This window comes from Chenopodium quinoa, unplaced genomic scaffold (assembly GCF_001683475.1).
Source record: "Chenopodium quinoa cultivar QQ74 unplaced genomic scaffold, ASM168347v1, whole genome shotgun sequence".
NCBI lineage: Eukaryota > Viridiplantae > Streptophyta > Magnoliopsida > Caryophyllales > Amaranthaceae > Chenopodium > Chenopodium quinoa.
Genome location: NW_018745684.1, coordinates 5,487,820 through 5,503,740, shown reverse-complemented (window position 1 = coordinate 5,503,740; position 15,921 = coordinate 5,487,820). Strand labels below are relative to the sequence as shown.

At 31.1% G+C, this 15,921-nt stretch overlaps 1 protein-coding gene across 1 annotated transcript; it reads left to right on the top strand.

The window, feature by feature from the left end:
• The first annotated feature begins 8,840 nt into the window (after window positions 1-8,840).
• On the top strand, window positions 8,841-15,388 carry LOC110717760. The gene is made up of 7 exons (XM_021896524.1): window positions 8,841-9,364; window positions 10,255-10,354; window positions 11,728-11,787; window positions 13,808-13,925; window positions 14,263-14,345; window positions 14,649-14,713; window positions 14,888-15,388. The coding sequence occupies exons 1-7, from the start codon at window positions 9,156-9,158 to the stop codon at window positions 15,000-15,002; spliced, it is 750 nt and encodes a 249-aa protein (XP_021752216.1). The 5' UTR covers window positions 8,841-9,155; the 3' UTR covers window positions 15,003-15,388.
• The last annotated feature ends 533 nt before the right edge of the window (window positions 15,389-15,921 follow it).

Sequence of the window (15,921 nt, the reverse complement as noted above, 5' to 3'; positions counted from 1 at the left end):
ATCACGTAATAGATATGTGGATTATTCGATGTTAACATTACTAGAATTGACCCTATTACTCTTTTTTTTTATTCATGTGGTCTAAATAAATTCATTTGACCATATATTTTTATTTTATTTTTACTTATTATTATTTGCTTCATTTCTCCATGTACGGAGTTTTAAGAGATATAATAGAAAGTAATAAAATCGGAAGAAAGTGGAGTTGGTGGGAAAATAAAATATGATAGTTAGGAGGAGAAAGAATATGGATATATTAAAATATGATAGTTGTGGACTTGTGAAGAGAAGAAATTAGTAAAATATTATGAAAGGTTTCCAAAAAAAGAAAATGAAGCAAGTAATAAAATACAGCCGTAAAAGGAAAATGGAGCAAATAATAAAATATGGAAGGAGTATAAAACAAAGTACTTTAGCATGTGAATATATTGTTTCATTCAACTCAATGTAATTTATCATATTATTAGCTTTTTAAATTTTAACTTATATTGTTATACACCATCAAAGATATTAATGGTAAACAAGTGAGTTGAAAATTCAAGAACATAGGGACTTAGGGATCGGGGTAATGAGTGTATGCAACCGCAATTTCTACCTTACTCCTGTATGGTACTCCGGAGTAATAAAAATACACATTTTGTTTTTCCTCATTTTCATTGCTACTATGCTTCCCTCTATTTTCTCTCAATTTCAATTTTGTTTCTTCAAATTTGTGAATTCAATCAATTTTCTCTTCCAATTGCAACAATTTCGTTCTGCTTAATCCAATCATCCATTCTTCTTCATATCAATTTATGTGTCATTTAAGAATAACATTAGTTTAAAACATAATAACATTATATGTGAATAAACAACATAGGTTTTAAAACGTAACTATCATAAAATATGAATAAAATATCATAATTATATAACATAATAACATAAAATACACATAAAATATCAAAGGATTAAAACAAAATCACAATAAGATCAACTTTGTGACAAATAACATGAAGTTTAATATGAAATAACACAAAGTTTAATATGAAATAACATAATCTTAAACTCATTAACCAAATAGCAAAACAAAAGTCATATAAATAACACCACAAAATTGAATAACAGAAACCTAAGAAGCAAAATAACATTAGGTTTTAAGTAAAATAATTTCAATTACAAATTAATATTCACCTCCACTACTTTCAAAGACTAAGATGACACAGATTAAACACAAAATAACATAAGATCTAAAAAACAGTAACATCATCTTGAGATAACAGTAACCTAAAATCAAAATATACTGTAGCCTAAAATCAAAATATAGAAGTGAAATTTGTTTATCTCCTTTTTCATCTTCATCTACTACATCATATCTCCATGTATTAATTGCATATTAAATGTTTTTTTTAAAAAAAAAATTAGCACAAATTCAACACTAATTAGCAAAATAATTTACAATTATTCAAAAAACTTTCTTCTCTTGATGCTTTTGAAAGTATTTTATGTTAGCTTTGGGCTTGCTTGAGTAGAAATTTTGTGTTCAATGGATGCAGTTGAAAATTTTTCACTCCATTTTAAATGGAGAAACTATAATTTCAAACGGAGAGAGAAAAAAGAAAAGTGAGTAGAGAGAGAAATAAAATGGTTTGATTTTTGGTCCGCCTTTCTTTTATATAATTTAAGTTATTTCGTTTTCTTTATCTGTTATTTCATTAAATGAAATCTCGCACGCGCTTCTTTTAGTTGGATTTTTAGCCCATTAATTTAGATAAGCCCTGGAGTATAATATTAGGTACTCTAAGAGTACCCTATACTAATTCGTACGCAGCATTCATGACATCAGTACTTGTTATATTTATAGTTTGCCTTTTTATTAAAGTCTGCTGAATTTTTAGGATATTATTGTTAGTTTTCATGAATTTTATCTTTTATGTTGTTATCTTAAGATAGAGTTGTATCAAGTAGGATAGAATTATTACTAGGCTAGGAGATCTTTAAGATTTTATTAGCTTATTTTAATCCATTACTAAGTTAGTTTTGATTTTTTTGAACGTCATTGTTATTAGCTTATTTATAGTCCATTACTAGTAATTAGTTTTATTCATTGATGATAATTAATAAAAAAATTAAATAAAAATTTGACCCAATACGAAAAATTGGGCACTATACTATGGAAAGTGGAAGATTGGAAATTGATTAGGTTAAATTTTCCATTTTGGCAATAAGTCTTAGGTGCAGCTAGAGTAGATGCACCACGGCCTATAAAATGAAAATGTAGTAAAAAAAAATATGAACACGTAAAAAAAATGCACATCTAATAATAAAAATTGAACACGTAAAAAAATGAAAAATTAGTACGAAGTATTAAAAAGTGAATACGTTTAAAAAATGATCATATAGTATATTAAAACTAAGCATGATTACTATATAATCATAGAATTACTAGACCACGGTCTTAAAAATGAACATTAAGTAAAAAAAAAATATTATGAACACGTTAAAAAAATGAACATTTAGTAACAAAAAATGAACAAGTAAAAAAAATGAACATTTAGTATATTAAAAATGAACATTTATCATGCAATCATAGAATAGCTGGACCATATACATAATAAAATGAACATTCCATAAATATATGAACTTTAAAAAAAATGAACACGTAAAAAAATGAACATGTAAACAAAAGTTATGAACATTTAGTATATTAAAAATGAAAATAATTTTCATATATTCATACAGGTTCAAATTCCCGAAAATAAAGATAAAATAAATCGTTAAAATATGTTCATATTTTCTGTACTAAATGCTCATTTTTAGTGTACTATATGTTCATTTTGTACTACATGGTCATTTTTAAAGTACTACGTGTTCATTTTTTTTTACGGAAATTATACTCAAGTTCGATTGTAATTATTTTAAATCTAAAAATTTAAATATCCACCCTAAATCTTATATTGGTTCATCGTGGAGAAAATAATTATTAATCTATAAAATGATAGATTATGAATCACAAATGCAAAAATTTATAGAAATCAACAATTTTATAACATTCACTTACTTATAAACCAAAAAAAATAAAATTCAAAATTACCTCACGATTTACGATCGCGATGAAGATGATGATGATGGAGGATGCTACAATAGTGACAAATTGGAGAATGCTCGAAGTAGAAGGACAAAGGAGAATAATGATTGAAGGGAAGTGAGGTATTCACATGTTCATTTTTTTATAGAGGTAATAAAAGAGAGAGAAAGTTTCAAAATGAGAAGAAAACATAGGAGAGAGAAAATTAATAGAGGTAAGAAAAGAGAAGAAAGAAGGAGTTAAGAAATAAGGAAAGAAAAATAAACGTATGTTCATTTTTGAACTACTATATGTTCATATATATGCTGGTGGTGCAGCTAGCTAATTTGCGCCATTTTGGTGAGCAAATACTACAGATCTACAGTACTCCGTATAAGGTTGGCAATCTCGGCATAATCATACTAAATAACTAGGCCACTTGGGATTTTCAAGCCCTAGGCCCAATGATGGCTACATACGAATCATGATGAAAAATTTAAAACTACAACGTATTTTAAAGTTAAGTTTCTAATGACCCCTTAAGGCCTAAAATGAGGCATTTACAGTTCTTTTTTTTTTTTTTTTTTTTTTGTTAATTTCAAGTTCAATTATAACCTTAAGTGCTAAAATGACCCCTAAAATCTTACCCGAGCAACATTGTGGCAAAAAGTTATACGCAAATCGATATATTTTTGACACGCAAAGCGAGACACTTACGTTATTGTTTATGCCAATTCCGAGCTCAATTTGGTTTTTTAAGAGCTTGAATGACCCCCTAAATCCTTAACGGAATATTTTTCGACACGCAAATCAAGAAAGAAATTTAATGATTGACTATTAACGGAACCCTAACAGAAACAGTTAAGTGGTAGCAAAAAAAAAAAAAAAAAAAAAATTGTGTGTTTTTGGTGGTAGTAAAATAAAGTAAAATTTTTAATAGGTAGCAAACTAGCAAAAATCAAAGTGATGCTTTACGGCTATTTCATGAAATGCCACTGAGTAATTGCGAAATTCACCAAATGCCATCCAACTTTTCAAAATTCACCAAATGCCACCGAGTTTTAAGAAAATTCACGAAGTGCCATTAATGACTAACGGTTGTTAGTTGACCGTCAGTTCACCCACCACTTGCCACGTGTCACTTTTTGATTAGTCTTTTTTTAAAAAAAAAAAATTAAAGCCATCACCCCTTCCACCCACCCGAAACCCTGCCCCTCCCCTTACCTTACCGGAAAACGGTCAGCCTCCTTCTTAACCAGCAAAAATCAGCCGGCCAGTCCTTTAGCACCCCACCTGACCCACCGCCAACCCCCAAAACCACCTACCCAACCCACCTCGACCCTAAAACCACCAACTAATCTCTCGAAATCAAGCGCCCTCTCCTTCCTCTACCGCAAAAAATCGAACACCGACGAATTTGTGGGTTTCGAAATCTAAGGTTTAACGTCCTCAGTGGGTCGCGACGGGAAAGAGGGGGAGAAGGGGATGGGGGTTGCTTCGGCGGTCACCACCATTATACCTAACCTGTCGCTATCATCGCCTAGCTTGCAACAACTTCAGCCGGTGACCGATTTTGGTTCAGGTGGGGGCAAGTGAGGGCGTCTTTGGTTCACGTGGAGGCGAGTGAGGGCGTTTTCGGTTTAGGTTGGGGCGCGTTAGGTGGTTTTGATTCAGGTAGCTTAGAGGTTAGGGTTCCGGGTGGGTGTAAGGTTTCGGAGGTGGGGGTGGGGTGGTGGTTTCAATTTCTGGTGGAGTGATGGGGGTGGTGGTTTCAATTTCTGGTGGAGTGATGGGGGTGGTGGTTTCAGATTAGTTGGCACGGTTGGTGGAGGCAATGGTTTTGGTTGGGGTAATAAGGGTGGTGCTGTTGAGGTGATTTTTTTAATTTTTTTCTGTTTTTTTTTTTTTTTTGGTTTTTGTTTAATTTTTTTTATTTTTGTTTAATTATTTTTTTTAAAAAACGGACCAATCAGAAGGTGACACGTGGCAAGTGTTGGGGTCAATTAACGGTCAAGTAACGACCGTTAGTCATTTATGGCAATCGGTGAATTTTGTTAAAACTCGGTGGCATTTGGTGAAGTTTGAAAAGTTGGATGGCGTTTGGTGAATTTCGCAATTAGTTAGTGGCATTTCATGAAATAGCCGGATGCTTTATAGTGGTAGTAAAAGTCAAAATTTCCTAAACCAAATAGCGAATTATACACTATTATTGTGTTAATTTTTAAGTTTTATTTGTTTTAAGTTGTTAATACTCGTAGTTTTTTTTAGATAATACATAATTATGACTCATGTAAGGTTGAAAACGATGCATGTATGTTATCATTCTATTATGTTTAGGACTTTAAACCTATATGTTAATATGTAATATAGTATCTTATTGTGTTTTAGGATGTAAAATCATTACAAATTTAAGTATGTTAACAATAATAGGAATCCAAAAAATTTAGAAAATTAATTTTCTTCAAATTTCTGTTCTATTAAATTGACATAATGTATTCATAATTGGTTAAAATATATATGAAGAATATGGATCGTGTTTAAAATCATTTTAAAATGAAGTTTACAAAAAATTAGTCCCTCTGTTTCAATAATAATCGCAACACTTTTTATTTACATCCGTTTTATAATGATATCAGCACTTTCTAATTTGGTAAGGACCCACAACTATATTTTATTATTTCATTCTCCTTCTAACCCCACTTGTATAAATATTTGATCATTTCTCTCTCCTACAAACCCCACTTAATTTCTCTCTCCTACTAACAATAAATATATCTCCATTAACTATACTTTATATTTCGTATAAAATTCATCCTATGATTCCTTACCCTATAAATTCCTACAACTTTGTGCAAGGCCTACTATTGCAATTATTATAAAACGAATGGAGTACAATTTTATAGAATATGTATTGAAAGTTACGGAGTATATATATTATTTTATGTATGTGAAAGATTAAAGTTTATCGAAAATTAAACTCAAATTACCTTTTTATCCAAAAAAAATCTACTGTCTTTGATATTGCTTACATGTCATCTAATGTGGTCTGTTTATACATTACCGCAACACTTGACGAAAAGGTGGAATGTCAATTGTTAATGTCTCGTGGTCTGACTACAGGACTCGGCTTTATTTATTAGTGATATGATACATTATAGATATCAAAATTATTGTATGTGTGTTGAAGATGGAAGAAAAGTAAAAGTCAATATTTTAAATTATTAGGTCTTTTGGATTGAAAGGAAAGTAATCAAAATCCTGATACCATACCATATATATATATATATATTGAAATATTATTGGTTCAATAAGAACTTGAATTTATTTTTGAAATAGTTAGTTAAAATTGAAAAAGTTTAATCTTCAAAAAGTCCAAAAAAAAATAAAAAAATATTGGATTTAGATCTGGAATGGAAAGTAATCATCAATCTTGAATTCTTGATTCCACACCATATAGATTATAGAGTATAATATATGAAATAAGTGTCTAACACAACTACAATCGGATAAATTTAGTAAGAATCTGTTCTCTTCATCTTAATTTTTTTTACAGTAAAAACAATTTCAGTTAAGTAAAAATAATTTCACTTTAGTATCAATAAGTTCGATTAAGTATGAATAAGTTCAATTCAAAATAAGTTCAGTTTAGTAAAAATAATTATATCCAGTAAATCAGTAACTTTATAGAAGAAATATAATAGATAATCAGTAAAAATAATTTTAGTTTCTTCATAAAAAAAAATAGTTTAGTAAAATTAATTTTATTTCATTAAGATTAATTTCAATTCAGTAAAAGTAATTTATATTCAGCAGAAGTAATTTCAACTCACTAAAATAATTTCAGCTTGCCAATAATAAGATGAAGATAACAAGACCTAAATCTAGAAAAAACTTTAGTTTAAGGGGAATACATCTATAAAAAAAATAATTTTTATCACTTTAGAAAACTTCAAAAACCAAATATAACTAAGATTTCAGTAAAGTAAAAAAAAAAAAAATATTAAGTGAAAATAATTTTAGTTTAAGGGGAATATATCGGTAAAAATAATATTAGTTTGGTAAAAATACTTTCATTTTAGTGAAAATAATTTAAGTTTGATAAAATAATTTCAAGTCAATAATAACATAGAAATCTATTTACAAACAAAATTACAAAAAATACATTATTATACAAATATAAGCCATATGATATCCTACGTCTAAAAATCCTACACTATCCGAACGGTTATTTGACTGTATTTAAAATTTTATCAACCATCTGGGCATCTCCCGGACGCAAAACTAATATCATTCCCTAATAAATAGAGCCGGTCTCGCACCCAGACCATGAGACATCGACACTTGACATTCCAGTTTTTCGCCAAGTGTCAAGCCACGTAGGCAAAAATTAGGTATTATTGTGACACATATGATGCTAAGTAAGCGAATTTTGGATAGATTTTTTAAGATAAAATTGTTGTATGGAGTTTTATTGTCGATATACTTCTAATATTTCATATATACACATTTAATCATATCTTTTAATAAAAATCTAATAACTCGGTTCTATTTGCATCATAAAATTCGTTTTAAAAAGTTATTTAAAATAAGATACATTTATAATATATTTAAAACAAAAGAGAATTAGTAAAAATAAGTTTTAATCGGTAAAAATCCTTTCAGTTTAATAAAAATAATTTAAGTATGATATCGCATGTCTAAATATCATGCATTATCAAAAGTAATTATATAATCGTATTTAACATTTAAGCCAAAAATTTATCCTAAAATTCAATAAACAACCTAGGCATCGCCCGGGGAACAAAACTAGTATATATAAAGGGGAGTTTTTTCCCGAGTTTTTAGAGAGCTAGGATTTAATTTTCTTAGCGTGCCATGTATGATTATAAATTTTAGTGGCAGCCAATTAAATAAGAGATTATTAATTTCTTTTACAATTAAATAGTTCAAATGTCACGTCAGTAAAATTAGTAAATGAGATTTTTAAGTTTAAATTAATTAAATATAAAATATTATCTTTTGATATTAGGAATTTTATCTAAATATGTAACAAATTTTAGCACATAATAATACAAATAAAAAAAAATTGTTTTTTTAAAAAATTAAACAAATCGTGCATCGCACGGGTTTCATCTAGCAGGTATTAATACAGAGTATTGAGTTTTGTCTAATCAACTTATTTTTTTTTTTACAAATATTTAATTATACGTATATATATTTAATGCCAAACTAGTGTAATCCATGTCACATCATGCGTGTCAAATTTGAATACTCGTATGTCACTTATATTGAGACAGAGAGAGTAAAATAAAAATGTTAACCACATGCTTTCAAAATCACTTATTGTAAAAAAAAATCAACTATTCCATTAACTTTTTCAATATATTTTTTTCCCTAAAAAACCCTAATACGGTATTTAAAATTGTTTTTCGTCTCACTAATTTTGTTAGCACGGATATGTTAAAGCCCTTAAAGGGCAAATTAATATCGGAGTCGAGTTCGAAGTAGAATAGGATAGCTAAAATTCAGGTAGCTTCCATCCATCCGCGAGTTAGCCAGCAATTCCAGGTTAACTAAAACACACAAAAATCAATCATTTAATCTCGTTAAAAAACAAAAGAATCTTTTTATAATACTGTATGAGTTTGATTTTGATTCCAACTAAATCACTCTCTTCTACATCTGTTTTTATTAGCCCCTTTTCCTTAATCACAACAATTATTTACTTTTAATTAACAAAAACAAACCTTTGATTTCTTTTTAATTTAATTATTTATTTTCATTTAACAAAAACAAAAACAAATCCCAAATGAATTGAAACTCTCTCTTCCTCCTTTTCTTCTTCTTCCTCTTTCTTCCGTACAATCCCTTAATTTTCTACTCTCTTTCAATCTCTTCCAAAAACTTTGTGAATTTCCCTCACTTTTTCCACCCCTTTTCAATCTTCTCCCAAATTCATCGATTTTTTCTGCAAAATTGCAAAACCCCATTTGAAGAAATCAAGAAATTTGACATTTTTATCATCTGGGTATTCGATTTTATGGCGGGAAATCGAGTTTTTGGGTGATTATAAAGTGGGAATTTGTTGAAATTTGTCTTGAATTTGGTGGGAATGGCAGCAAGTGCAAACCCATCTGGGAATCAACACCACCAAGAACAATCCTCTTTCAATGGTGGTGGTCCCGCTGCATCCACAAGTAATGGTAATTCGGGTCCGGGTCATGATAATTCGGGCACGGGTTCTGCTATGAAGCATAATCCTGGAATTGCTACAGATTGGACTGCTGAGGAGCAAGCAATCTTGGAAAATGGACTCACCCGGTTAGTTAATTCGTTCAATTTTTTGTTTTTAATTTTAATTTTTAATGAATTTTAATAATATATTTGGTTGAATTATTATTCTTGGTTGTGAGAATCTTTGAAAGGCTATATTTTGAAAACGGTGCTTTAAATGTTTAGTGTGTTTTTAGTAAAGATTCTGAATTGAGTTGGGGAATTTTGGTGCCACTTAGATTCTTTTAGTCTTGAATTCTTGGTGGAATTTTTGTTTTTGATGAATTTAATTATAATTTGCTATAGATTCGGATTTGGGTTGAGATTTTTTTATCTTCTTTTTGGGTGTCCTTTGGTTTAAGAATTGTAGTGCCACTAATGAACAAAATATTTTCTAATGAGCATACTGTTTGAAATGTAGTAAAGAATTAGCTCCATAGTTGTGTTTTTTATGATATTTGAGTTGGGGTTTGGAGGCGGAATTGTAACAAATGTTTAGTTTGCTGAGTAGTGATTTGAATTCGCAGCGGCAATGTGTTGGAACCTAGTTTCTTGGTGAATTTGTATTTTAGTGTGTTAGACTTACAATACATAGTCTATAGAGTGGAAGTAACTAGGTCTTTGGAGCTAGTTATGATGAAAAGGAGGATGGTTGGTTGGTTGTCTGGTAACTATATGAGGTTGTTCAATTGGTCTGTTTTCGTATATTTGTGAAGCTAATTTGCAATCATTGGTGTCCTAAATTTCCATGCCTCTTGTACTGGTGGTAATGTTTCTGTGGAGGAACTACGAAAATTTGATATTTGTTAAGCCTTTGTCTCGTTTTTGAAGTACAGAGGCTGTAAATCCCTTGTGCGTATTAATTTTTAATGCTAGGTGCTGTGCACAAACTTGCTTCTCTATATGATATTTAATCCTCCTTTGCTTTATGCGTGCAGATATGCTTCAGTATCAAGCATTATTCGCTATGCTAAGGTTGCTATGGATCTTCCAAATAAGACGGTCCGTGATGTGGCACTACGCGCTAGATGGATGAATGTAAGCCCTTAACATCTGTTTTAGAGCGAGATGGTAGATCTTGTAATTTGATTTTGTCTCAATATTTAAAGCTTTTAGATGCTGGTAGTTTCTATCTGCTCTTGATGCTGATATGAGCTTTCAGTAGTATAGTTGGAGGAAGGATGGCCTGTTTATCAATATTGTCTGGATCAATTTCAATTGGGAGTGAGGATAAGAATACATACTGACTTACTGAGGCATCATCACTTTCCAGTTAACACCCTGATGCTGCCTTTGTTCCACTGTTACATTATGGTTAATATAATACCTTATCCCTTCTATAATAGTATGGTGGGTTGGATTTGTGTTTTTCAAACCTAGATCTGCAGATTTGGCACTACAAGAAATATTAGAAGAACTTGGATTGAATAGCTTTCCTATAGGATCTGCTTGTAATCCAGTGCCAACTGTAGGAGAGGTGGAAACAGCTATCTTTTGTAGTTGTCTAGGACCTGTATTTGAATATAGTGGATGTTAAGTAATGGCCAGCCACTTTTTCTTATTAAGTTTGGGAAGAGACCATAATATATCTTTAGGGGGAGCAGGGAGCTAATTGTTACCTTTACTGAACAAAGTATCACTTGCTGCCTTTGTATTGGTTCTTATATATTTGTAGAGATTAGAGAAAAGTTACATGTTTATATACAGAGTAACTTTTTTATTTTTCTCTCTATTATCTAAGATTCAGTGAATCACACAACTTTAATCGCTTTATGTCAACTGTGAAGATTTTTGATCATGAGTTGGCTCAACTCTATGCTCCATCATTGCCGCCTATTTTGTGAAGGATATTTAATCTGTTTCTAAAGCTTGAATTGGTTTGTATGATATATTTCTTTAGTCTTTCAAACCTAAGGGAATGCTAACCTAATATAAACAATATGAAGCTATGAACAACTGACTGGCATCAATACTCCCTCCCCACTCCCTTTTCTGCATATGTATAGGAAGTTGTGAATGCGTGTATCATGAATTCGAGTGGGTGAGGGTGTGAGGCTAATAAATTTTTTTAATTTCCAAGGATTGTGTTAGTGACTTGATATGTAGACAGTGCTATGATATGGTTTGGACTTCTCATACTGAATTTTCATTGTGGATTTGTCCCATACTCCTTAGTTAAAATTGATAATATTATAAATATCTTTCTAGTTTATGTGAGATGATCTCACAAAAGTTATTGAAGAAAGCAAGATATTGGTTATCAGATCAATGCCATTGAAGTACACAATTTTAGGAAGTAGATTTCATTTGGGGAAGAGGTTTGGGGGAGGGAGGGTTATGGATTAAGTTATCTGGATCAATGGTGACTTGACTTTTCTTGCTGACTTGACTTTTTAAATTTTGATGTCCAGAAAAAGGAGATGAGCAAGAGAAGAAAAGATGATCATTCAAGGAAAAACAAAGATAAAAGGGTATGTTAGTTTAGATCTTGTTAGAATCAATAACTAATGATCCACGGTTTTTGCTGCATGCTCATACTTTGTAACTTCTGTCTTTCACAAACATTATTCCAAAATCTAGAAGAATAGATTACTTATTCCGTCTATGCATGAAATATGCAAAACCCTTTCCTCTTGGGAAAAGCCCTTGTATCAGTAAAATTCTTTCCGTGCTATTAAATGCTGCTTTCTTTTAACCTTAAACTCTGTATTAGTTTTTTCTTTTCTTCTATTAATTTTATTTTCAAGTTTTTGGTGCTATAACTCCTTTTATGTTAAAGTTGACTGCTGTGCATAGTGCTCCGCCATTTACAAGGGAACACGGCACCGGATTTGTTCTTCCGCTTGCAGTTATACATTTAGGGTGTAAAATAAGATTTAAAATGTAAACTAAATCCTGAATATTTCCAATGAAACATCGCCATTCAGTATCTTTTAGAATAAACTCTTCTTATACAGGAGACATAATTGTTACTGAAAGTGTTGACTATAAGAAATTTTGAGAATGCTGATTGAACATAATGGCATTGCTGTTGTGTTGCGGCCTTGCAGGGTGAAGGTGAGGCTGTGTAATTTCTGATTTACGTAGGACTTGCCTTAGGTGGGAGTTGAACTAGTTTGATTTCTATTCTGTTCTGATTGTACCACATAGAAGTGCTGGAGCTCCCTAAATCTCTATTGTTATATATGCCAAGAGATAGAAAGAATAAAAGATAGGCACACATGTGATGAGAAGAGAGATAGAGCGAATGTATGTGCAAATAGGGAAATGTTGGAATATTTGTAAAACTTCCTAAAATAGTTATTGTTGCAATATTTGAGGACCGGATGAAGTATCTTTTTAGGTATCTTTATCTACCTTGTTAGTTTGCTAGTATAATTAGGGCTCTCATTATAATCCTATAAATAATAATCAATGAAAATCACTCTATTAGGGAGATTTACACAATCATACATAGTATCATTCTCAAACTTCACCTAAAAACACAATTTTTATTATATAGCTTTCGCAATTACATGTTGCTTGCTGCCTTATTTAACAACAAATCTGATATGTGGAGAATAGCTTTGCCTTTACCTTCCTTCTTTTGGGTTGATTACTACCCCCTCCCCCCTCTTTTAGTTTATAATGAAGACAGGAGAATTTATTTGTTTGAGAGATGAAAAGTATGATTGTAAATGTAATTGAGTTCTCTTTCTCGGGTCTAATTCTTAACAATCTTGTTGCATTTCCTGAGCTGTAGAGTGCTAAAAACCTTTGTCATTAGCTATTTTTGAATTGTTGGAAGCTCCTAATGGTGCTATTTCTGTCTTTGTTGATAATTAAACTCCTTGTGTCTTGTTTACTATTTGCAACTTCCATCTTCTTGGTGGCTTAATGGGTATTTGGATTATTTCTTTCTTATTAGTGGCTCATTTAGAGTCTTAGACTGCAATCTACTTGGTACTGTTAATATTTATTTTCTTTATCTTCATGTTTCTCGTACTTTATTAATTGATTATATTCTATGAGTGATGCTACTTGATATTTATGCTTTTAATTGTTTTTTCTTTCCCTTATGTTTCCTTTTCACTGAACTGTGTTTTGCACTTTTCTCTGTTTGATTTGTCTGAGTTAATTTGCACTTTCAATACTATGCAATTTGGTGGGGAAGCAAACATGCAGGCTGGCGACAAAAATGTTTATATTGTTTTGTTCCATAGTTTTTTTTTTCTTGTAAAAAAAATAAAAATAAAATAAAAAAATCTTACAAACAATTATGAAGTCTATTTACCAATAATTGGTTTATGATATTCTTATCGCATGGTTGCCAATTTGGTTTTTAACATGTCCTGAAAATAATACTGTTTTCTCTATATCCTGTCTGTACATGGTCGCCCTGTCCAGCTCTTCTGCTTTTGCATTTTTCCTTTCCCATCAATTTTTGCTTTGAAATATGCATAACCTGTTTTGTCTATACTATAACTTGGATGAGTATTACATTATATCCAGGAGAAAGTTACTGAATCTTCGTCAAAGTCATCTCAGTTGCATGCATCAAGGCCTGGTGGTCATACTTATCCTGTGCCAGCAGTTCCGTTAGATGATGAGGATGGTATATCTTACAAAGGTAAAGTTATCTATTTTGGCCTCTACACGCATTGCTTACTGATGAATGTATTATTTAGAATACTATACATCACTCGTCTCCTCTATTTTTACTAGAATCTATGCGATATAGGCATACTGGTAACATATATCTTCTTTATGCGAAAGATACGAGTATCTTGGGATGATTTTTATGTTAAGTTTTTTGTTCTAACTTGAGTTTATTATGATGCTGACCTAGGGCTTTTTTTATAGATTTATTTCCTTCTACTAGTCAATCTCCATGCTTATGGCATGGACATTGGGCTAACTAAGATTATTTTCCTTTTAACTCTAATTTATGTGGCCGACCCTTGCAGCAATTGGTGGCCATGTTGGGGAGCTACTTGAGCAAAATAAACAGTTCTTCCAACAAATATCTGCCAACTTTTCATCGTATCAGGTACACGTTTTACAATAAATACTTTATGTTAGGATAACCTTGCACACACATGCTGTTTACACTGATGAAGGCTATTAATCTCATTTATGGCTTAGATCAATCTCTTATATAGGATGCAAGTTATTGTATTCAAATCCTCAGGTTTTGGGTTGGGGTTTTGGTTGTTAATTTTGTATACTGATGTGGGATATTTATGTTATTTTCTTAAGAAGAACAACGCTTTAACAACCACCCGTTACACATTATACTGTTGGTGGCTAAGCTTGACTTTATTTTATTTGCCTTGTGCCTTTTCTGTCTCAGATACAGGAGAACATCAGCCTCTTTCGCCAGGCGTATGACAATATTAAAAAGCTCCTGAATAATAAGTAAGGCTTCAACCTGTTTTGTGCTTCTGCAGCTACTTACTTTTGTATGTACTATGCAGTATACTTTCTTACACTGTTTTAAACCGCTTGAGTAATGGTCAAATAATTGAAGGTAGTATTCTTTCTTTTCTATACTTGGATCTAATCAACTCATCTGTGCCTCTTTGAATCTAGTGGCAACGTGGACGATACTCCAGAAATAATGAGACAAATGCCTCAGTTGCCGGTGAAGCTGAATGAAGAACTTACAATGGCCATCATCCCTGCTTCGAATCACTCAAAGCATTAATGATTGTTTATCAGCTCGCCAAATGTAGCCAGTTAAACCAGTTAGCAGATTACATCATCTTCCAGCCTCAATGAAGGGGAAATAGGAAGCAAGCTAGCAAATCAAGTAGATGCTTTCTTCTGTTCATTACAATTTTACAAATGTGAAAATTTATAAGATTTTTAGTTTTTTTTTTTTTTTTTTTTTTTTTTTTTTCTTTTACAACTTTCATTCTCAGTTTACATAGTTTGTGTAGTTGCCAATAGTAATATTATTGGATATTCTTGGAAGTTAGAAGCTAGTAAAATAATAAATTATCATGTAGGTCAATTTTTAGCCTATTATGTAATGTTAATTTTTTTTGGTAATTGTCTATTTTGAAATGTTAATAAGTGCATTAATTTTCAGTGCTTTTGTAAGTCTGTTTTGTAAAGAAACTTAGAATTTGCTGATGCATTCTTCTCAGTTGGTATGCAAGATCTTGATGCGAGGTTGTGTAGCGAAAAATAAGAATCTATTACTTCCGTTTTCTTTGATCAATCTTTTCTTCAGTTCTGTTCTCATACTAATAGGTACGACTTCGTGTCCGAAGAGCTTCCATGAACGGTGGCTAGTAAAGTAGTAACACCATATTTCTTGGATATGGTGTTCAAGTCTTACTGTTTTTCCAAGATTTGTATGATAATTTTGAGTTTCTTGACATCTTTAATTGTTATTTTCACTCTCCCTCTTTGAATATAACTGTTTTACTAACAAAGTTGGCCAATTCTCTTATCATTTTCTTCATACTTCGTTGCCAGAAAGGTGGGGTGTCGGTTGAACAAGCTATGTACTTGTGTTGGAATTTTAGATTTTTTAGTAATTGTTTGTAAGTGCCATTTAACTATATTTTATTAACGAAATTATTTTTCTTTTTCTCAAAATGTGAGATTTTGTTAGA

What these genes read in the sequence shown, in the direction of transcription:
- LOC110717760 (XM_021896524.1), top strand. Translation starts at nt 9,156, where the DNA reads ATGGCAGCAAGTGCAAACCCATCTGGGAATCAACACCACCAAGAACAA. An exon ending in TACGCGCTAGATGGATGAAT is followed by an intron (nt 10,355 to 11,727) that starts GTAAGCCCTTAA and finishes TTTGATGTCCAG; the next exon opens with AAAAAGGAGATGAGCAAGAG. An exon ending in GGATGGTATATCTTACAAAG is followed by an intron (nt 13,926 to 14,262) that starts GTAAAGTTATCT and finishes CGACCCTTGCAG; the next exon opens with CAATTGGTGGCCATGTTGGG.